This window comes from Callospermophilus lateralis, chromosome X (assembly GCF_048772815.1).
Source record: "Callospermophilus lateralis isolate mCalLat2 chromosome X, mCalLat2.hap1, whole genome shotgun sequence".
In the NCBI taxonomy this organism is placed as follows: domain Eukaryota; kingdom Metazoa; phylum Chordata; class Mammalia; order Rodentia; family Sciuridae; genus Callospermophilus; species Callospermophilus lateralis.
Window position 1 is genome coordinate 97,282,321 of NC_135325.1, and position 22,176 is coordinate 97,304,496.

A 22,176-nucleotide genomic window follows, 5' to 3' on the forward strand; every position below is an offset into this window, starting at 1 on the left:
ATACTGATTTCATTTTTTTTTAATTTTGAGACAGGGTCTCTTTAATTTGCTGAGGCTGACCTTGCAATCCCCTTGCCTCAGTCTCCCAAGCTGCTGGAATTACAGGTGTATACTACCGCCCAGCACTGATTTAATTCTTTACTGGAACTCAAAAAAAAAATCAGTAAAAGTTGCATAACCTTAAAAATGTGGATGGCCCTAAGAACAGTGTTTGCTTCATTCCACTGAAAATCGAGTTCAAGCATACGTGATGGGCATTTACGCCACATCAACATTTACTTAATGAACTATATGCAAAGGCACAGTGATGAGTTTAAATCAGGATCATTCTCATACATTGAAACAGAACACCAGTAGTGAAACAATATTTATTAATTCCACTAAAACACACTACATATTTTGTTTTTATAATGGCCATGTTAATAAGTTTCAGGCATCTTAGGTTAGGATCAAAATTTAGGCAAAGCTTCTTAAAACATTGCACACCAATGTTCTTTTTAACAAATTTGTCCTCAGAACCAGTAAATAAAACATTTTTTTAAATTTTAAGCTAATCAGAGAGAGAGAGCAGTTTTATTAATAAAGGCTGATCTTAAAATACCGGGAATGATTTAGGAATTAAGGTTTCAATATATCATTTTTTAAGAAGAAAAGTGTTTCATATACCAAGAGGCAACAAATCCTTATTATTTGCATGTATTTTTATATAATCAATCAGTTTGCAGGTTCTAAAATTGCTCATATCCAGCATGATGACGCTTGAGACCAATAAAATAAGCCAGCAACACTAGAATAAGTACTCCTGCCAAGGCTGCTCCCACCGCTATGGGCACAAGGAAGTTGTCGTCATCTGCACTGCAGTCTTGAGCTAGATGTGGAGAAAGGACAATTGAGAACAGAAACAATGACAAAATTTCAAATCTGTCCATTTTAAGTTAAAATGACAGTACTTCCCAACACACACATTTTGTTTTTCACATTAAGATAACAAGTCACTGGAATTATATTATTAGCAAATGAGATGTTCCACAGAAGTGACTTCCCAAATAACCAAATCATACACTTTTACATAACAAAAAATGTAGTCATTTTGGGTAAAATGTATACAGAATGATCACATTTTTCTCAGATTTCTTAAACAGAAGATAGTGAATAAATATAATTAATCTTTCCTTGATGATCAGGCTGTGAGCTTCAGATACAAAATGTTATGATGTTAAAGAAGCACAGTGCTTGAAATACTGTATATTATTAAGTATTAACTAATGACAACTATACAAAAGAGACACAGAACTCAATGCATGGAAATCTGAAGTCATTAAATAAGGAGGAAAGATAAAAACTGGCCCTAATGGCATACTTGTTGGCTTCAAGAAGCTCAGTCTAGTATGAGACTCAGGCAAGGAAGTAAGTGGTTATAATTTCAAAATATGCTGTGGTTGGGGAAAGCAATACACAAAGTTTCAATGGAAGTGTTTCAGAGGCACACTCAATTCAGCCTTGTTACACAAGATACACTTTTTAAAAGGTGACAATTGAGCTGAGTTTTTAAGAATGAATATGAATTACCCATATAGGTAATGAGATAAAGATATAAAGATATTCCAGGCATAAGAATCAGCACAGACAAAAATATGGAGGACAAGAACACTTGGCACTTCAGGGGCAACAAGCAAGCTGACAGCTAGAACAATGGATCAACTGGACAGGAGGCAGAAAAATGTATCAGATTCAACTTATAAGATCACTGTATACTCCTAGATAGTTTGGCCTTATCCTGATAGAAAAAAAATATATATCAGCATCAAGATTTTAAGCAGGATATTTTTGTTTCAGAAGATATGGCAGAAGGAAGCCTAGAGGTAGTTAAGTTAGGCAGCACCTCTATTACTAGAGTCTAAGTGACCAATATTATGTCCCTGAACTAGGTTAATGAAGTGAAGATGCAGAAAGGACAGACTGGAGATTCAATTAGAAGGCAGAATTGACCAAATGGATGTAGAGGGTGTAGTAGGAGGTGCTAATAGGATAGTTTCCAATTCCACACTTAAGTGATTATGTTCATGCTGGTGCCATTCATCATGGTAATAATTCAAGAACATATGCCTTTCAGTATTGTTTATTTGTAGTTACTTGATGGGGGAGGGTTGGGAGAGGATAAGCTAGAGAGTCACTCCATTTTGGATTTATGCCTGTGTTCAAACCAAGTAGTTATATGACAAGTGGTAGTTAAAACCATGTACAACAAAATTTCTCAGTGAGAGCAAGTCAAATAAAAAGAGGTCCAGAGACAAAACCCTTGGGAACACTCATATTTGAGAGATAGACCAGAGTAGGAAAAAGAAGTAGAAAATACAGGTAGAAAATAGTGCCACTGAAGTGAAGGAAAGGGAGAGTTTCAATTAGCATAGGAGAATAGCAAAGTCTTAAGAGAAGTCTGAAAAATGTCTATTGAATCTAGGAATATAGACTGTCGAAGGGTATGAGTCAAATTGCCAAAGATTTACAAGTAAACGTGAAGTGATTGGTTAGGAAATCGAGAACATGGGATAAGGAGCATATGCTCATTTCAAGGAGTTTAAAATGATTTAAGAAAAGAGAAGCAATATAGAGGTAGTTAGAAGGGGGACACAAAGACAAGAAAAGATGGCAGGTGAGGGGAAGAGACTTACATGTTTATAGGATGTTTAAAGAGCTATTAGCAAATGATAGGTTGAAGATGCTGACTGGTATAAGGTCTCCTAGGAGGCAGGAGGAATGGTATTTCAGAAGTATTAATCAAGAAAACCTACAGTGACACTAGAGAGAGAGGAAGGAATAGTACAAATGGACATACACTTGGAAAGGGAAGAAGAGAGCTCACATGTTAAACTGCCACTTCTATTTCCCATTTCCTTGCCTCTTACTGCCCTAGTTCTCTTCCTAGCTTGCAATCTACCAGGGATTGATAAATCAGGCAATTAAGTTTATTTGAATTGGGTCAAAAATAAGAATGAATAGGCTGAAGGCAATTCTGAGTTTGCCTGCATTCAAGAAATGTGCCAGGCTTTTTTTTTCTTTTTCTTTTCCTGTAACCCTCTGGGACAGTAACTGGGAACAAGATGCAACCTCGGAGTTTATGGACTTTTTGACATTGACTTTGGCTGCCAGCTCAATGATGTTTTTTAACTTGGTTCTGTTAAGAATCCAGATAGCGGAGGTTGCCAGATGTGAGTTGTGAATAGATGATGTTAAGAGTCCTCAGTGAGTGCCACCCCTTCAATTTCCCAAATTACCATTCAGCCTATAAACTATTAGGTGACACGTATCATAAAATATTATGCTTTGAATTTAATATCTCTTGGATTTTAAAAAATTCATTAGTAGATTAATTTCTTATTCTGGCAACAGACTCACAGTCCTCTCTTTCCCAAATTGGGTATTTGACCTAGTACTGAAACGACTTTCATAAATACTGCCAATAAGGCTTTCATGTAAGACAAATATTCCCAGAGTAGATCAAAAAGGCAATTCCGCTAATACAAAGATCTTTCCAGATGCTGTCACTTACTTAAAATGCTCTCAATTAGTGTGTGAAATATTAATTTATAATAACTATTGATTTTATGAATTCAATCTTTAAAAATTCTTTAGGTAATGGAATAAAATTTTGGGAAAACAGTAATTTAATAGGATTGTATCCTGAAAAAAGAAAACTCTCATTCCAAAAGTTATTTCAACCTGACCTATTTGCCTAATGTACACTTAATACCATATTGAAAATATTTCTGGGGAAAGGAAAAGTACATCTGTGGAGGAGTTTAATAGCCAGAAGCAATGAATATTTTTTAAGACTAAAAAAGTTTCATGACCAATGAAATTTCAATGAAAACTTTCATTGAAACAGTAGATTATAAACAGTTAATCTTCAATGTTCTGTTCAGAAAATTTTCAAATAAAATTTTCAGCATAAGAATTGGAAAGCTGAGATATACATTTATGACAAAATGTAAAACTCCCTTAAAAAGCAGTTGAGGGGCTGGGGATATAGCTCAGTTAGTAGAGTGTTTGCCTTGCATGCACCAAGGCCAAGGGTTCAATCCCTAGCACCACACACTAAGAATCTACTCTAAGACTCACATTCTTATGCGACATATATTTGTTATATACCTTTTAGATCAATAGTCAAACCAAAGTAAATCACATAAAGCTGAAAGGATACTTAAAGCTTCTACCACTTATGCATGTCTATACTTTTCAAAGACAACATATAACAGTTATTGATGCAGAAAATTAGCTACCAAGGTAAGACATGGTAGCTAAAAGGAGATGAGTAAGACAGACGAATGCAAGAAAATTTGACATTATTTAACCTTAAAAATCAGGTGAAATGATATTAATCTTAAAAACCTAACTCTTGTGTGGCTAAGTTAAAATGATCACAAGTTTGAGGCCAACCTTAGTAACTTGGCAAGTCTCTAAGCATCTTAGACGTTGTCTCAAAATAAAAAATAAAAAGGGCTGGGGGATGTATATCAGTGGTAAAGTGCCCCTGAGTTCAATTCCCAGTACCAAAAGAAAGAAAAACAAATCTAAATCTTATAAGAATTCCTCCTGGAAAAAAATTCAGGAAATAAGATAGGTGCACTATACACTGAGGGGTTAATACTTTATTGAATGTAGAGTATGATCTTGATACATAACAAGTCACTTCTTATCAGATTCCTTCTAAAAATACTCAAATGTATATTTATCTTCTTTGAAATGGAAATTATCACTCAAAGAAATAAGAGTAGCAGGATTTTAAAGCCCCAATCCCTAAATGAAGAAAACTGAGATCCCAGGAGCAAAGCAACCTGGCCAAAATCACATGGTAGCTAAATAGCAGTATTGGGAGCCATGACTAACAGCATTCATATGGCTTAACTGGGTAACCCAGAGAAAAATTACCAGCTTAGTTTTCTTGTGTGATTACTACAGTGCCCAGGAAACTATCTGGAAATTGGAAGATTGAAGTATTTTAAGATGAGTTAAGAGATGGATTGCACACAATCCTACTTTGGTTCAGATCAATAGCTCACTTTGGATAGCTGCTATGAAAAGCTGCTATGTACAGATATGAAATATTGGTCTCACTTTAGGAATTGAGAAGTGTAGGAAGAGATACTCTGAAGCTTTTACTATGAAATAAATATTCTAGATTTCTGGGTCCCTCTCTGACTATGCATCAGATTCAGCAGGAAAATGTGCACGCGCGCGCGCGCGCGCACACACACACACACACACACACACACACACAAACACACACACCCCTCATCCCAGATCTGCTAAGTGACATACTCTAGGGTTGGAGCCTGAGAAAACCTGGGAAGTGTATTTGTAATAAAGTATGTGTTTTTACTAAAAACACAATTCCCAGGTAATTCTTATTCTGTAGCCAGTTTAGCATCTGTCAAGGCCTGTGTATGCCCCTTCTTCCAGAGAATACTACACAGAATATTTCTACTTTTCATTTACAAATATTTTTCTTTTGAAAGAAATTGCGATTGTGTAGTATACAAAATCTTGACTTTAACCAACGGGAAAAAATGTGAGCAAATTTCCTTAAGAAATAAAAGAATCTTTATTGTTTTAGAAGCAATGTTGAGCAAACAGGCAAATATCTAAAGAGAGATACCATACAATAACTAGTGGTTTAAACATTGAGGAAAAAAACATGGAAAGTATTTACATGGACCAGTTTCTTTATACAAATGCTTTAACATGAAAAACACCCCAAACCAAATAGAATTTTAGCATCAAGGTGCAAACCCAGTTAAACAAAACAACAACACTACAAAAAATACAGAGAACATGTGGCTATAGGAAATCATAGTGTAAATAGCAGAATATAAACTGGCCCATGTAGAATACAAAAATATTCACTTAAGTCAGATTTTCTATAAAACAGTGCTTATTAGAGGTATTTTAATATGATTCAGATATATAATCTAAAGGTAGAAACTTTTAGAAACATTAACAGCATTAAGCCAATGCCACCCACTTGTGCTTCTAAGTTTTTGTTTATGCTTTTGTTTTTAAAACTGCTGTTTTGACTCATGAAAAATCTCTTAAGGCCCACATTCTTAAAAGTATTATCCACTCTTATAAGATTAACAATTTTATACTAAAACATATCTCAAATAAAAAAATAACTTTTAAAAATCAGATTTAGTCTTTAGGAAGCAATTTAAGCTGGCAATTCAGCTCAAAGTAGCTCTAGGAGAGGGGTTAAGTCAATCAGGAATCTGATTCTGAGCCAGTAAGATTTTCAGGCTAAACAGATAGCAAATTTAAGTGGGAGAAATTATTTATCATTCTAATGACAGTTACAGACATAAACATGCTAACATGCAATTATCTATATATGCGTACATGTATGTACTGATGTATTCAACATCAAAATTTTGGAACCCAGATAGTTCCTCATTTTTTTGTTTGTTTTTGTCTTTGCAGTACTGTGTGTAGAACCCAGGGCCCTGTGCATGCAGGCAGGCACTCCAACATTGAATAGTATCCCCAGTACTAGTTCTTCATTTCCTACTGATGGGGAGGCATATAATCTGCCCTCCCCAAATAACCACAGGAACCTTGCACATGTGGCTGCACATTGATATTTTTAAAAATAATTTGCTCAGCCATACCAATGTGTGTGTGTGTGTGAGCGTGCTCACGCACGTGCGTGCAGAATCTGCAAGGAATACTTGATGTGTTAACTATATATGCTGAAAAAGTTTGCTTTCTTACATAAGCATTAGGTGGTGCACAGTAAATAGACAATTGGTACATCTCTCCCATCACAAAACTGAATACAAAGTATATGAATTAATAATGATTCTACCATAATGAACAATAACAATGTAAGTTTTGATTAGCACAGAACCATTTAAATGTAAAAGCCAAATTACTAAATGTTGTAGCAATCAATGCAAACTGGAAATGAATAATTTTTTAATAGACTGAGGGAAGACCAAGACTTTTGGGTTGAGTACAAGTTATTTTCTAAGTGTAAGTGCACTTGATCTAGGTTCTAGGACATACTGGCATTTCTTCTTTGAGAAAAAGAAAAGAATAAAATACATTACCACCAACAAGGAAGACTGGAAGGTTAGAGAGAAATCTACATTAATTTTAATACTACATGTAGAGGCCAATTTACCGGTACAAAAGACTAATGCCCTCAATTGGCACTGCCTAGCAATTATCTTTAAAGCACCTAAAAAATAGATTGAAATGCCCAGTTGGAATAGTCTTGCATATCGCAATTTAGAAGATTGAAACGTCCAGTTTTTTGAAAAAAAAAAAAGCATTAAACAATAAGATTAACACCTATTCTAAAATTGAAAAGGCTTTTGTGTCTTTTGTCATTACAGCCACATTAAGTACAAATGTATTCAAAAAGCATGAGAAAAGCATACATTTGTAAGAACATAATATACTAGGCCCTGTTCAAAACTACTAGCATCTCTTTCATGGATAAAATATGCAGCAATGCCAAAGTAGCTAAGTTAACCTGCAAACAAAATCACAAAAAAAGAAAAAGGAGCAAGTACAAATCCACTATAGAATATGTTGTCCCAACTCAACCTCATGCAAGGAAAAGATATCGTTTCAAAAATTGTTTTTCCTAAGCTTATATTTCTAGTCAGATATACATAAGTGAAAACACTGAAATCTAATTCAAGACAGTAAAATAGAACCTATAATACAGGTGATTTTGCATGTGTCTTTTACTATAGAAATAACTATTCCTTGGTTGGGAAACCAATATCACACGGCTAATTTATAGTTTATAGGATTTTTTTGTTTAAGTTCAAAAATCTCTCATACCACCCATTCTAAGAGCAGGACTACAACTAAATATACCTTAAATTGAACAGTATTGCAGGTTGGAACTTGTACTTGCTTTATTGTTTGACAACAGAGATCACATGTGGATTAGTGTTACAGAGTCTGATATCCAGCATAACTTTTTCTTCTGCCAATTAGGTAAGCAATCACTATAACGATAATCAAGCCTGAAAGACCAGCACCAACTATAATTGGTATTAGAATGGTGTCATCATCCAGCGAACATTCCTGGGCTGTAGGTGAGAAAAAGTGTGTAACAAATAATGAGTATAATCAAAAAAAGAATGTTCAAAAGTAAAAGATGTTGATTCAAAAGTCAGAAATGCTTACAAAATCAATTTTAATTATGACAGGTATATTGTTATGATAAAGCTACAGAAAATTATGGGCTATTCTAAAACTAAAATCCTAAAACTTGTATTTTTATATTTATGCTTATGTGTATATATGAATTCATACACATGAATATGTATAAATTCATTTATGTCTATAAACACACACTGGATTATACGCTAAACATATGTGTGTATATGGTTGTGTATTTGTTTACATTCCAAGTTCTTTCCAAAACAGGAGTATCACTTTATCAGAAATTAAGAGAGCTAATTTAACCTATTTCTACATAGCCAGATTAGACTCCCAGTGGTACTGTGATTGTCTCTAGGGGAAACAGGATAGCAGGGTATTACAAGATTAGGAGAACCAGGCTGGCTTTAGAGTTCCTCTATACTTGGGTCAGTCAACTACAGTTCATGGCCAAATCTGGCCCAAGAGCTAAAAATCATATTTATAATTCTAAATGGTTGTGGGAGAGACATATATTCTGTGACACATGAAAGTTGCATGAAATTCAAATTTCAGTGTCCATTAAAAAAAGCATCATTGGAGCACAGCCACACTCATCTGTTTATGTATTACCTATGGCTGTTTTCATGTTATAACAACAGATTGAATAGTTGAGACAAAGACAATGTGGCCCCAAAGCCTAAAAAATACTGTCTGGATCTTTTAAGAAAAAGTTTTCAGATCTCTGATTGAGAATATATGATTTTAGTGGCTGCATGAGTCAAGAAACTGGAACCTCTTACTAACCTGAGTGTGGTTACTACCTTTCTTATCAATTTGGTCCAGGCTAGCAGCCTACAGGGACTATTTTTCTATTTCTGGAGAATAGTCTGATCCAATAAAATCCAATCAACACTCTTCTACCTTATTGCAATTCTATTTCCTCCCCATATACACTCAAGTATTACCTATGTGCTGTATTTATAGGTACCCACAGCCAAGAACCTAGTTCCACAAATAGATTATGCATTTAATAGTATTAAATGCTATATACCTCTTTCGGTGACGTTTTAAATTCTATGCACATAAAAACCAGAAATTTAAAGAAAAAGAACAGCTCATCTATATTATAACTGACTAATAAATAGACCTTAACTGATAATAACACTGAAAAAGATTTTAAATTCTAAAAACAAATCTAGATCTAAAATTATAGTGAAGATATAGGGGAGCTAGATTGACTCCAAAAATAAAGCTACTAAAGGATCAAAAAATGAAGTACATAAGTAAAACCAACAAAAGAAAAAATTAATTATTAAAAATAACTCTTAAAGTTGTGATTAACATCCCTACTCACAAGAATGGTAGGGTGAAGAACCCATTTATTGACGAGGCATTCATCACCTTTGAAGAAGTAGTTGAATGGCTCACAGCATATTCACTTTTTGTTTGTTTGTTTCAGGGATTGAACCCAGGGGTGCTTAACCATTGAACCACATCCCTAGCCAGCATATTCACTTTTAAACATTGCTTCTACATTTCCTTCTAAACCATAGAATTAATTGTTTAAAAGGATATGGATGACTGGAATAGCTCTGCTCAGCAAATCTGTGATGCACAAACCTCCAATTTTAAGTAATTGGTTTAAAAGGACAAGTTACTTAAGGAATTTTGTGTACTTTGTTTTCTTTATGCAAATTTTCAACTTGTGAATGCCAAATACATGTTTCACATTCACATGAACATGTTATAATGAAAGTCCTTCAAAGAACTTTCATCAAAAATCTTATAAATGCCATCATTAGCCCTGAGTTGATTTTCAAAAAGCCTCATTTGCACTGGTACATGCTTTGAGGACTCGTCAGATAATTCTGGCTGCTAATAACATAGTTCGCAATATTTGAGGCTTTTCTATCCCTCTTTATTTTTGTTTCTTGAGATCAGACCAAACTGCTTTCATTCAGGTAGGAAAATGTTTCCAATGAGAAGATGGCCCCAAGAAGGCAGATAAGATATTCAAAGCTGCTGCTCCAAGGTACCATCCCCTCCAAACTGAAACCAAGACGCAAGTATATTTTAAGTAAGCTCACTTAAAGCTCCAAATAGTTTTCAGATCATAAAAACATTTGGCTTGAGCAAAATGATGGGCCAAATATAGTTACACAATGTCCATTGCCATAAGAACTCTACATCGTAGAGTCAAGAGGAGAGTTCATATTTCTCTATTTAAATATATAAATTTCCATGACTCAAAGAAAAAGCCACCTATCAGTCAATGTAAGAACATAATTACTAATAAAACTTGCTTGATTCTTACCTGTAGAATACTTTCCTTCCATCACATTGAAAGGCTGAACTCTTAATTCAAAGGTATTTATCTGAAATGTTCTAGATACTGAAACAGTCTGCTCTTTGTGGCACATATAAGAACTTCCCAGAGGAGCATCCCAGTAGCTAAGGTTGTTATTTGCAATGCTGAAAACTTTCCAGGAAAAAAAATACAGGTTAGTAATTTCTTATCCTATCAACATCAAAAATGGACAGTTCTCAGTGTTTTTTAGTAAAGTATGGGAGCTTAGGAAACATGGTCTATCAATGAAAAGCAAGTCTTACCACCACTACTTTTTTTTCTTTTGGCAGTACTGAGGTTTTAACCTAGGGCCTCAGATATGCCAGGCAAGTGCTCTACCACTGAGCTACCTCCCCAACCCTTAGCCCTTTCTCTTTTATTTTGAAAGAGGTCTTATTAAGTTGCCCAAGTTGGCATTTAACTTGCAATATTACTGACTCAGCCACATGAATAGCTGGGATTACAGTCATAAACTACTGTTGAGAGCCACAGCCAAAGGGGCCCCAGCAAACTTCCAGCTGCCAGCTGATGATTGGCTCACAGCCGCCTCAGCAAACTTCTAGCTGCCAACTGATTGGCTCCTCTGCGGTGATGCTCATTGGGCTGTTTCCCTGCCCTTTCAGACCACAGAGCTGCTCATTGGGGGACTTTTTTTTTTTTGGCTCTGCCCACCCGACCCAGCCAATCAGCCTCAAGAGCAGGAGGAGTGGGGGAGGTTGAGAGGCTTGTGGGAAGCCGGTGGTGGCAGTTGGGCTCTGAGGGTTTTCCTGAAGAGCTGTGTGGTGTGGTGTGTGTGTTCTAAAAATAAAGTTCATTTCTTTTGACAAGTGGCTCCTGAATTGTGCCCAGCCAGACTGTGGCAAACTACCTCCCTCATCTTTCTATAGATGTTTCTACAGCTTAAAAATCATTTGCATCCTTAACTATTAACTACCATGTTTGAAAAGATGAGATATAACAACATATAGAATATCACAACTCAAATATTCAAAGTTACATATTTTAAGTCGTGGTCAACATATACTTTTTACAAGGTTCCACTGAATAAGGCACTCTTTGATAATAAGACGTGTATAGTTTCTAGTCCTTCAGTATAACTCACACTCTTCTCCCTTAGACCAATGCTTTGCTTACCAGAGCCATTAGCCAAATTCAAGCTGACATTCACCTCCTTCAGATAGAATCGGTTTTCATTTTTCTGTTTGAAAGAGAACATCCAATTAATCAACATATCACAACTGTCTACAGGTAAAGTTAATATCTACAGAAGAAAAGTGATCTAGTAGTAATACAGAGAAGAGGATACCATGGATTAGCCCTGGGCTAGTATAACAAACTGCAACTAAGCAAAGAGAACTCAAAGTGGCAAAACTCTTTTTCTCTTCATTTAATTTCCAACTACCAGAGTAGTCATGTGGTTCTTGGATACACAATGTGATTCATCTTGATTTCAGAGTCCACACCACTTCTATCCCAGATCATGAGAGTCTCTTACTGGACTCTCTGCCTTTCAATCACTCCAGCTCTATTCTTTCCTTCCTACTGCTTTTCTCTCTCTCTCTCTCTCTCTCTCTCTCTCTCTCTCTCTCTCTCTCTCTCGTGCTGGGGATTGAACCCTTAGCCTTGATACATGCAAAGCAAGCACTCTACCAACTGAGCTATATCCCCAGGCCTGCTATTCTCTTTTGTTTGTTTGATAATTTTATTTATTTTTCTTCTTGCTATTACATTTTTTTCTTTTGGTGTTGGTGCTGGGAATTGAACTCATGGCCCATGCATGCTAGGCAAGCTCTATCAGTGAGCTATAGCCTCAGACCTTTTTTAAAATTTTATTTTCAGGTAGGGTCTTGCTAAGTTGCCCAGGTGGGCCTTGAACTTGTGATCTCTTACTTCAGTTACCCAGATAGCTGGAATTGTTACTACATTTTAAGATTTTAATTTAATTTTATTAGTTTTTTTTTTTTTTTGCAGTACTAGAAATGGAACCAAGGCCTTGTGCATACTAAGCATATGCTCTACCACTAAACTACACTCCTAGACTTTTTTTGTGTGTGTGTATGGTATTGGGGATTGAACCCAGGGCCTTGTGCATGCGAGGCAAGCACTCTACCAACTGAGCTATGTCCCCAGCCCTGTTTTTGTTTTATTTGTTCTAATTATCCCTGTGTGTGTGTGTGAAATTAGAGATTGAACACAGAATGCTCTACCACTGTGCTACATTCCTAGCCATTTTTATTTTTTCATTTGGAGAAAGGGTCTTGCTGAATTGTGCAGGCTGGCCTCAAACTTTTGTGATCCTCCTGCTTCAGCCTCTAGGATAGCTGGGATTATAGGTATTCACTACCTTGCCTGGCTGGATTCTATTTTAAAATAGTCTACAGGGCAAAACAAATATTATAATTATTAATATTAAACATTTCCATGTAAGATCGGAAGAAGCCATTTTCCGTTAAAGAGCCTACCACAGTGGTCAGATGTATCACTCAAAAGGGAATGACCCCAAATATTACTTTCCTCATTTTTATTAACCATAACTTCTATGAGATAACAGAATATATCTAGGGAGGTCTGCTCTTACCATACTGAAGAGGATAAGTTTTTTTTTTTTTTGGTGTGTGTGTGTATGTGTGTGTGTATGTATGTATGTTGCTAAGGATGGAACCCAGGGCCTCACACATTAGGCAAGTACTTTACCACTGAGCTACACGCCCAGCCTGAAGAAAACAAGTTTAGACATTTGTACACTTTCTTCTTTTTAATTTTACAGTGCTGGAAATGGAACCCAGGGCCTCATGCATGCTAGGCAATGCTCTACCACTGAGCAACACCCTAGCCTACCTGACATTTTTAACAGTGACTCACTAGTCATATAACAGAGGAATTATTAGAATGTAAGAAAAAGAAAAATTTTGTAATACTTTCTAAAATATAATTGTCTAATATAATCAATTACTCAGCACATATTTTATAGAGAAAAATACTTTAGACTCAAGATACCAAGTTCAGATATGAAATTACAACATACCTCTCATCTACATATCAGATGTTATATATCAGTAATCTGATTACAAAGCAGAACTTGTTTTTATCCAATTATATAATAGCTCTTATTTTGAGAACTATTGGTGGTTCATTTTCCCTTATCTGTAGCTATCCCCTATTGCTCATTTCCATTTGCTACAATATGTATACAGATATATCCCCTCACAGAAATATTATGAGGATAACAATTGCTTCTGAGAAGGTAGAAATAAAGGTCCCCAATGACTAATTAATTCTAGCAAGAAGTAGGACAGATATACGTAACCTGAAACCTTCTGTTCAGGGTTCAGCTTTTCATACAAATGTGAACAACAACACAAACTTGAATGCTGGCATTTTAAGCTATCCTGATTTAATGAGTTAATATGTGCCCTTACACAATGTCTTATATATAGAAAGTACAGTCATCCCTTAGTATTGATATTCTCATAGGATTGGTTCCAGGACCAGCAACAGATACCAAAATTTGAGTTTGTTTAAGTCCTTTTTATAAAATGGTGTAGTATTTGCATATAACCTACACACATCCTCCTATATACTTTAAATCACTTCTAAATTACTAATAATACCTAATGTAATGTAAATGCTATGTAAGTAATTGTTACACTATCTTGCTTAGGGATTAGTGACAAGAACATAAGTCTGTACATGTTCAGTACATATATGACTCTTTTTTTCTATTTTTGGTAGTACTGGGTGAAATCCAGGGCCTCACACATGCTAGGCAAGCACTCTACCACTGAGCTATACCCCAGCCCTTCTTTCTTAATATTGGTGACCCAAGGTTGGTGAATTCATGAAAGCTGTACCCACAGATACAGAGGCCTTATCATACTCAACAAATGTATTATGATTATTATTATAATTATGATTATTGACACTATTATAAATGGCATTACTTCCAAAAGGCTGAAAATATTATAATACACAAACATGAGGGTTGTCTAACCAATAAGAGAAAAAAATATTATCCTGAAAATTATTTATATGTGGAGAGATTAGTTTTTTTAATGTGAGTTAATTCTTGCTCCTACCCTAGAGACATGTAATAGAAAGGCCATTCTTGGTGAATATTAATAAAAGAGTCCAGCCACAGAACACCAAGCAGACTTTGAGGAATGAAGAGGGATCAATGGACTACACTGTATAATTAATAGTGTTGAAATGGAAAATAAAACAAGACATGAACACCCCCATACACAAATGTTTAAACTTTCAGATGTGTTTCTCAGAGAATGAACCCAACTTTAGAAAAAATGTGTTACTTACGACAGCAAAGACGAAGTCAAGATACTTAATGTTGCTGCTATTTAGCCTAAGGTGAGCAGTCTGAGGATGGCAGCTGCCAGTGACACCAGTTGAATTGGGGTTAATGTTAATGACTGAAGAAACCTTCAGGGAAAGAAGAAAGGGGAGGTACAGATTAACTATAAAATCTGACAGCAAAGCCTTACACTCTAATAAGACCAACTTCAATGCAGAACAAAACCTCCTTTGTTTGGATACTTAAATTCATGGTGTCTTACTTTCAAACAAACTTGGCACAAACCCTTAAGCTATGACTCAGATGACTTAAAAAACAACAACAACAACAAGAGGGAAGCTTCCTCAGTAATGAGCCAAATGAAAACACACATTTTTATGGAGCACAAGAGCCATCTGTCTAGTTTCTTTCAATCACAGTATCCTGGAAACAAGATTTGTTCACTGGCACTCCCTCTGGAGCCCAAGTGGAACACTGCAACTAGAAAAGCTATCATGTACTTGAATGTGTCTTTACGATCTGAGTCATCAAATAGCTGGAAAAACAGAAAGCTGCACTACTCCTGAACAACAAGCTTCAGTACATTTAAGATACAAGTATGAAGGAGTTATAGTTTATTTTTTGGTGGTGCTGGGGATGGAACACAGGGCCTCAAGCATTCTAGGCAAATGTTCTACCACTGAGCTATTTTAAAGCTACTGAAATACAACTCAGCTATGTGTACTTTGACCTACTAAGGGAAAACAATCTAAACTCCAAAGAATCCTATAAACTGATAGGTTTTCTGCTGACCAAGTCAATGCCTTACAAGAAATATTAACTCTTTATGTTCACAGTAACCAATCAAAACTCAAAGTCAACATCGAATCTCAATTTAAAACTGAATTATTCTAGTAACGCTACTCTTAGGCTGACAGTAGGATACACAGTATTTGGAAGGAAACACAAAAAGGCTGTAATGATAAAAATAGACAATCATACCTTATCTTGAGTGATGTTCAGCTGCAGCCCCATGGTAGCCAGTAGACAAGTGCTATTACCATCATGAACTGAATAGTTTCCCACATAGGGATTTTCCTTTGGAGTGGGTGTTGGAGTAGGAGATGGCACAGTGGTGTGAATGATGGGTGCCACTGTTGTGGCATGTTTGTCTTCATCACACAGATATTCTAAAACCAACCAACAAACAAAAGACAATAAACAAAAGTGTTTTTAGTCAAGGTTAGAAAATAAAAATCTAATTTTCAAGCTTTTGTCTTGGAACTTGCTAAAGAGTGGATGATTAAGCTATTTGAGGATATGATCAAACAAAAATCAGGTTTTATCAGCTGAAAACATTATAGGTAGAGCCTTTTGAAAGACCATTCCAGAGCTGGTGATGTATAGAGCTCAATGGTAGAGCACATGCCTAGCATGAGATTCTGGTTTTGACCCACAACACCACATTTAAAAAAAAAGACTTGCTGAAAGATCATTCCACGTGTATATCATAAACTTTAAATTTTAAATTCCTTAAGAGGGGCTCGGGTTGTAACTCAGCAGTAGAGCACTCGCCTAGCACATGCGAGGCCCTGGGTTCAATCCTCGGCACCACATAAAAATAAATAAAGGTATTGTGTCCACCTACAACTAAAAAAAAAAAAAAATTTAAAAGTTTAAAAAAATTCCACAAAAACTGCTATTATTTACAAAAAAAAATATGGTCTGTGTAAGCCACAAGTCTTAAAATATAAATGCTTTGAGATAATGACCTTAATGAATACCATCCGATATACTACTTTTTTTATTTTATTGGTTCTTCTTAGTTATACATGTCAGTAGAATTCATTTTGATGTAATTATACAAGCATGGAATATATTTAATACCACTCTTAAATTAGGATCCTAGTATAGAAAAACATACTTTAAGTACTCACCTTTTGTGCTCACTGTGCCATTTTGGACAAAAGCTTGTACAAGAACATTCCAAATGTGCTGAGTGACATTATTCTTTTCTATAGTTATCAAACTATTGCATCTAAAGATGTCATTCAATGGAACATTTAATGCCACATGGTTGTCAATGGTAATAATTCCTACAAAACAAGATTAACAATGACTGTTTCCAAGAAGGCAAGAAAAGAGTGATAATATAAATATATTTGTAATAACTTTCTTCTCACTTCATGCATGAAGTAAACAAAGGGATGTTGAAGGGAATAACAAGCATGTTGAAGGCAATGACAAGTTCACTGTAGCTGAAACATAGGGAATAAGGAAGAAGTAATGGGGGCTAAGAAGAAAAGACAAGTTGCATGTGGTCTCATTTTGAGGAATCTTCTACCAACTAAGGTCAGTATAGACTTTCTCTATTGGCAATGGAGGGCTAATTTCAGTGTTACAAGCAGTAACTAGGACACATATAATTTATTTTAAGGGAGAGAGCAAATTTGTAGGGGACAGGCTGAGCAGAAAACTTTTAAGGGAAGCCACCTAAGAGGGGAAACCAGTTAGAAGGCCAATGGTATGGGAGGTGAAAGGTAAGGTGGGGAGTAGGAAGAAAACAAGGGGATCTAATTGAATCTACCTTAGGGTAGAATTAAAAGGACTTATTGACTATAGATATAGAAGAAAGAGAGATGAATTAATACAGATTTTATAGTAAAATCCTTACTTTTGTGCTACTATCCCAAAGTAATATCAACTTTAATGGGCTTACAGAGCTTCTTTCTAGATGGAATCTAAAGACTGTTCCATTTCAGTAAATCTTCAGAAGGTGAAAGTGACATTGCAACCATTCTATTCAGGTTTTATTAGAATAGCTGGAGTAGAATTTCAAAAGACAACAATTAGGCACAGTGGGGCCCGTCTGTATTCCCAATGACTCGGGAAGCTGAGGCAAGAGGATCACATGTTCAAGGCTAGTCTCAGCAACTTAGCAAGGCCCTGAGAAACTTAGTGAGAACCTGTCTCAAAACAACACAAAGCAAAAAAAGGAATGGGGATATAACTCAGTGGTAAAGCACCCCTGAGTTCAATCTCAGTCCCCCCACCAAAAAAAAAAAAAAAAAAAAAGAACTACAATCATATAAATCTATATGGCTTCATTTATTTTGGAGAAGCAGCAAGAAAGGAAGGTATTTCCATTCAAGGCCCTTAATATAGGCTGCCTTCTGTACCTCTCCATCGTGTAGCTGCCTTGGCACTAGCTAATAGTCAAAGTAATTGTTAAACCAATGAACTAGAAGATTTTTCCCAAAACTGTTTCTCACTGTTAACAAAAATGAATAGATATGTGAACTGGTTGCATATAAAACAGACCTCAAAAACAAATGAGTAAAAAAAAAGTTGTAGATATATTGAGGTTACACTATGAAACTATAAGTTTTTAAAACTATGTATTATTTATGAATAGGTACAGATGCAGTAAAATATAAGCACAAAGACAAGAAGTTTACATTTCAAAGTTGTGAGAATGCTGCCTCCTAGCAGGCAAGGAGAAAAATGGAGTTGGGGAGTGAGGACAAAGGAAACCTCAAATGCAACTGTAAAATTTTATCTCTTTAAATAATAAAATGAAGCAAACACTGAAACACAGCATTTATTAATTATGGGTAATGAGTACCTGTGGGTCTGTTAAATTATTCTTTGTATTTTTAAAATTTTAATCATGAAGAAATGTTTTTAAAAAGAAAATAACAGCTTCAAAGTCACTTCAATTATCAGATGCCTAAAAATAAGTTAGAATTTCAAAACGCTCAATTATTTTAAAAACAATTACCAACAGTGCATTTAAGGAAGCCATTTAAAATTCCAACAAGTTTCAGATATCATAATCAAAAATCCCTCCCTTCTTAAAATGAAAGGGGGAGATAGATGTTAGCATGTCAGTTTTTCTGTCCAAATATATCAGACTAAACCTCTCCTTTAACCACTGCCTGCATGGCACAGGCATTTATTACATCATCCCTTGATAACTGTATCAGCCTCTGAAGCTGGCACCACTGCCTGCAGTCTCCTCATTTCTGAATTAATCCTGTAGAATATTCTTTATAAACTACTCTCTTTGCTTTTGTTATATCTTTCTCTGGCTTTAAAAACCTACAAGGGTTCCCCAGTGCCTAGCCCATCAAGCTAAATGTCTTTCCCTGGCTTCCACGGCCCCCTGTAATTTAGACCCACTGCACTGGCCAACTTTGTTTTCCTTCTGCTACACACACAGCCTCTATTTTAATCAGGCAGCTCTCCAATTACTGTTGCACATACTATGCTTCCCCCTGCTGGAAACATCCTGCTCAAAATCCTCTGCTTACTCAAATTTGACTGTTAGCCCAGTTTCAGCTCAGGTCCTACTTGGCCACCCAGCCTTCTCACTCCTCTATTGCTTAATGACCTCTTCTTTCTCTCTGCTCCTAATCAGGACCACTGATAAGAACATTTTTGAAGCTGGCACTCTTGGCCACATGGATGGGTTCAGAGACTATATGCCATATGCAGAATTTACTGTGCACTTTTTCTTTTCTGAGAGAGTATCTAAAACTTGCCTCACATTGTCAGAAAAGATTCATGAACACTCTCTCCCCTCAAACAAAAACATGAACAGATTAAAAAAAAAAAATCAGACTGAGCTCAATGCTTTCCAAATTCATATAACCTGGGAACACAATTCAGCTCCACTGGTTTCTAAGTTCCTTGAAATGAGGGACAAATTTTATCTGACTTCTCAAAAACAATGCAGAATACTAAGATAAATAAATAACATAGCCAATAATCTGCCTTAGTTATTCTCTCAAACTAAGATATCAGTAAAAAGAAAACCAGGATTTAATTTTTTAAAGTCTTAGTCTGAGCTATCTCCCATGTTTTCTGTGAACTCACACACTTCTAGATCTTTAAAATATAGTTTTTTGACATTTGTAAGTCCATATGAGTTATTAATCCCGATTGGGCTGGGGTTGTAGCTCAGTGTTAAAGTGCTTGCCTTGCATGCGTGAGGCCCTGGGTTCGATCCTCAGCACCACATTAATAAATAAAAATAAAGATTAAAAAAAATCCCATGTCTGAGCGACTAATGCCTATCTGCTTCTGTTTGTGAAGTCAGAATGAAACACTATCTGTGGGAAGAGCTATGCCACTACAAACACCATGATAACCTCAATAGAGGGGAAGAAAGGAAAGAATTATATTCCCAATAAAATTAATATCTCTACTATACATATTTTCAAAATGTTTTAATATGTATTTAAGTTATGGGAATTACAAGAATAAACCTAATTGCCAATACTTTCCCAAGTTCATTTTGACCTGAAATTGTCTCAAAATGGCAGCAAATGTTGACTTTTGTCATTTTAACTTTAATCCCATTTAATTTTTAGTCATTTTAAATGGTGAAAACATCTACAGATGAGGCATTTCCTCTTGCTTCAGGTTATTGAATTTGAACATATTTAAAATAGTTATCAGCAAAGGATTTTCTCATTTATTCAACATTTGTTCAGGACCTACTACTTAATAAAATAAATAATAAGTGTACAAATTCTGCAGCTGAACAGACTTTGGTTTGATCACCAGCTGCTGGCCCACCTACTAGATTTATAAACTTTGGGAAAGTCAATGTCATCAAACCTTGATCCCTTTGATAATATCTACTTTGATAATATCTGATAACTTTGATAATATCTACTTCCCAAGGTTCTTGTTAAGGATTAAGTGAGAAGTCACAAGTAATACAGGGTAATAAACTGTACAGAGTAAAGCTCTCAAGCCATGCAGTCAACATCATTACTATGTCTAACACTGTGCTATGCATGAGCTTACAGGAGGAGATAAAGAACACTACGTTTCCATTCTAGTTAGGAAGAAAGACATGCATAATGATGGTTTTTAAGTTGCTTACATTATTAATTAAAAGCAAGACAACATAACACAAATCCAATTCTTAAAGTTACCTTTATGTTCAGCATCAGGAAATGTTGTGTGATTATGAATATTGTAGGAAAACGAGATGGTATCGATCAAATAATCAGGAGCATGTTTGGTGAAGTTTACAATCCAGGAAAAACCAGATCCAAATTGCACTGCTATTCTGGGATCATTCTGGTCATCTCCACAAGTGCTTCCCTCATATGTCACGTTGCTAAGGTCTGAAATGTTTACCGTTTTCTAGTAGAAAGAGAAATTTAGGGGTGAGGAACAGGTTACAGTGATCACCAAACATGGGGAGACTAGCTGGGTGTGCCACTTCAGTCTATGTCACACATTCTTCATGGCCAGGTTGCCCTTTGCCTGGTGTTCCCCATAAATTAGTCTCAGATTTTCAGCTACACTCCAGTCCCCTATATGTCTAAAGAGAAAAGGAAAACTGTCCTGATCTATTGTTCTCTAGCTGATTTATTTTGTTTGTTTGGCAGTGCTGGGGATGGAACCCTCAGCCACACACATGCTCACCACTGAGCTTTACCTGCAGCTCCTCAGCTGATTTTTTTCAATTAGGCTTTAAAGTAGGTAGAACCTTAACAAAAGAAAATAAGACAAAAGGGTTAAGAATAAATTCCCCAAAAGGAAGATTTTAATATCAAGCTATTTTTTAAAAAGGGCAAGCTTTAGGGGCTGGGGCTATAACTCAGTGGTAAAGCACGCATGAGGCATGGGTTTGATCCTCAGCACCAAATAAAAATAAATAAAGATATTTTTTAAAAAGATTTTAAAAAGGGCAAGCTTTAATTCTAGCATATTTTAAATATATTACAGAGGTAATTAGACCTGAATATCATGCAGCTTCAGATCATTTGCACTTAACCATCTCTAAGAAAAACTCTCTAAAGAACTAATTGATTAAACTGAGCATAGTGATGCACGCCTGTAATCCCAGACACTCAGGAGGCTGAGACAAGAGGATCCCAGGTTCAAAGCCAGCTTCAGCAACAGCGAGGTGCTAAGCAACTCAGTGAGAACCTGTCTCTAAATAAAATACAAAATAGGGCTGCAGATGTGACTCAGTGGTTGAGTGCCCCTGAGTTCAATCCCTGGTACCAAAAAAAAAAAAAAAAAAGAACTAATTGATAGGAAGAAATATGAATTCCAACACTAAACAGAATACCTTCAAGAGTCTACAAGAGTATAATGTTAAAAAATACTCCAGAGAGTTTAAGTGTTAGATCAGTTAACATGAAACCTTATTTGTATAAATGTACTTAAGGAATAAAGAAGGAGTCAGAATTAAATTTCTACTATAAAATATTTACTTACATAAGTTTTGTTTGTAGTTTCATACGTTACTGTGAAATTCATCTGCCACTTTGCATAAAGGCAAGTAGCATTTGATGAATCTGTCAAATTACGTTCCAAGGCATGAGACTGGTCAGCTCCTGTATTTATTGAAAAAAAA

The 22,176-nt window shown here is 35.7% G+C and overlaps 1 protein-coding gene across 2 annotated transcripts in view; it reads right to left on the reverse strand.

Moving 5' to 3' along the window:
* Positions 1 to 354: 354 nt before the first annotated feature.
* Lamp2 (lysosomal associated membrane protein 2) overlaps positions 355 to 22,176 on the reverse strand; it is a 33,900-nt gene continuing 12,078 nt past the window's right edge. The window contains exons 2-9 of one of the 2 annotated variants that reach the window (XM_077107656.1): positions 22,038 to 22,156; positions 20,738 to 20,951; positions 16,727 to 16,885; positions 15,792 to 15,979; positions 14,816 to 14,938; positions 11,639 to 11,702; positions 10,472 to 10,636; positions 355 to 868 (exon numbers count right to left, since the gene is read on the reverse strand). In XM_077107656.1, coding sequence (XP_076963771.1) covers positions 729 to 868; positions 10,472 to 10,636; positions 11,639 to 11,702; positions 14,816 to 14,938; positions 15,792 to 15,979; positions 16,727 to 16,885; positions 20,738 to 20,951; positions 22,038 to 22,156 — 1,172 coding nt within the window. In that variant the 3' untranslated portion in view covers positions 355 to 728. Of the gene's footprint in view, positions 869 to 5,578; positions 8,103 to 10,471; positions 10,637 to 11,638; positions 11,703 to 14,815; positions 14,939 to 15,791; positions 15,980 to 16,726; positions 16,886 to 20,737; positions 20,952 to 22,037; positions 22,157 to 22,176 lie in introns of those variants that run through there. The other variant, XM_077107657.1, reaches the window with a different exon arrangement.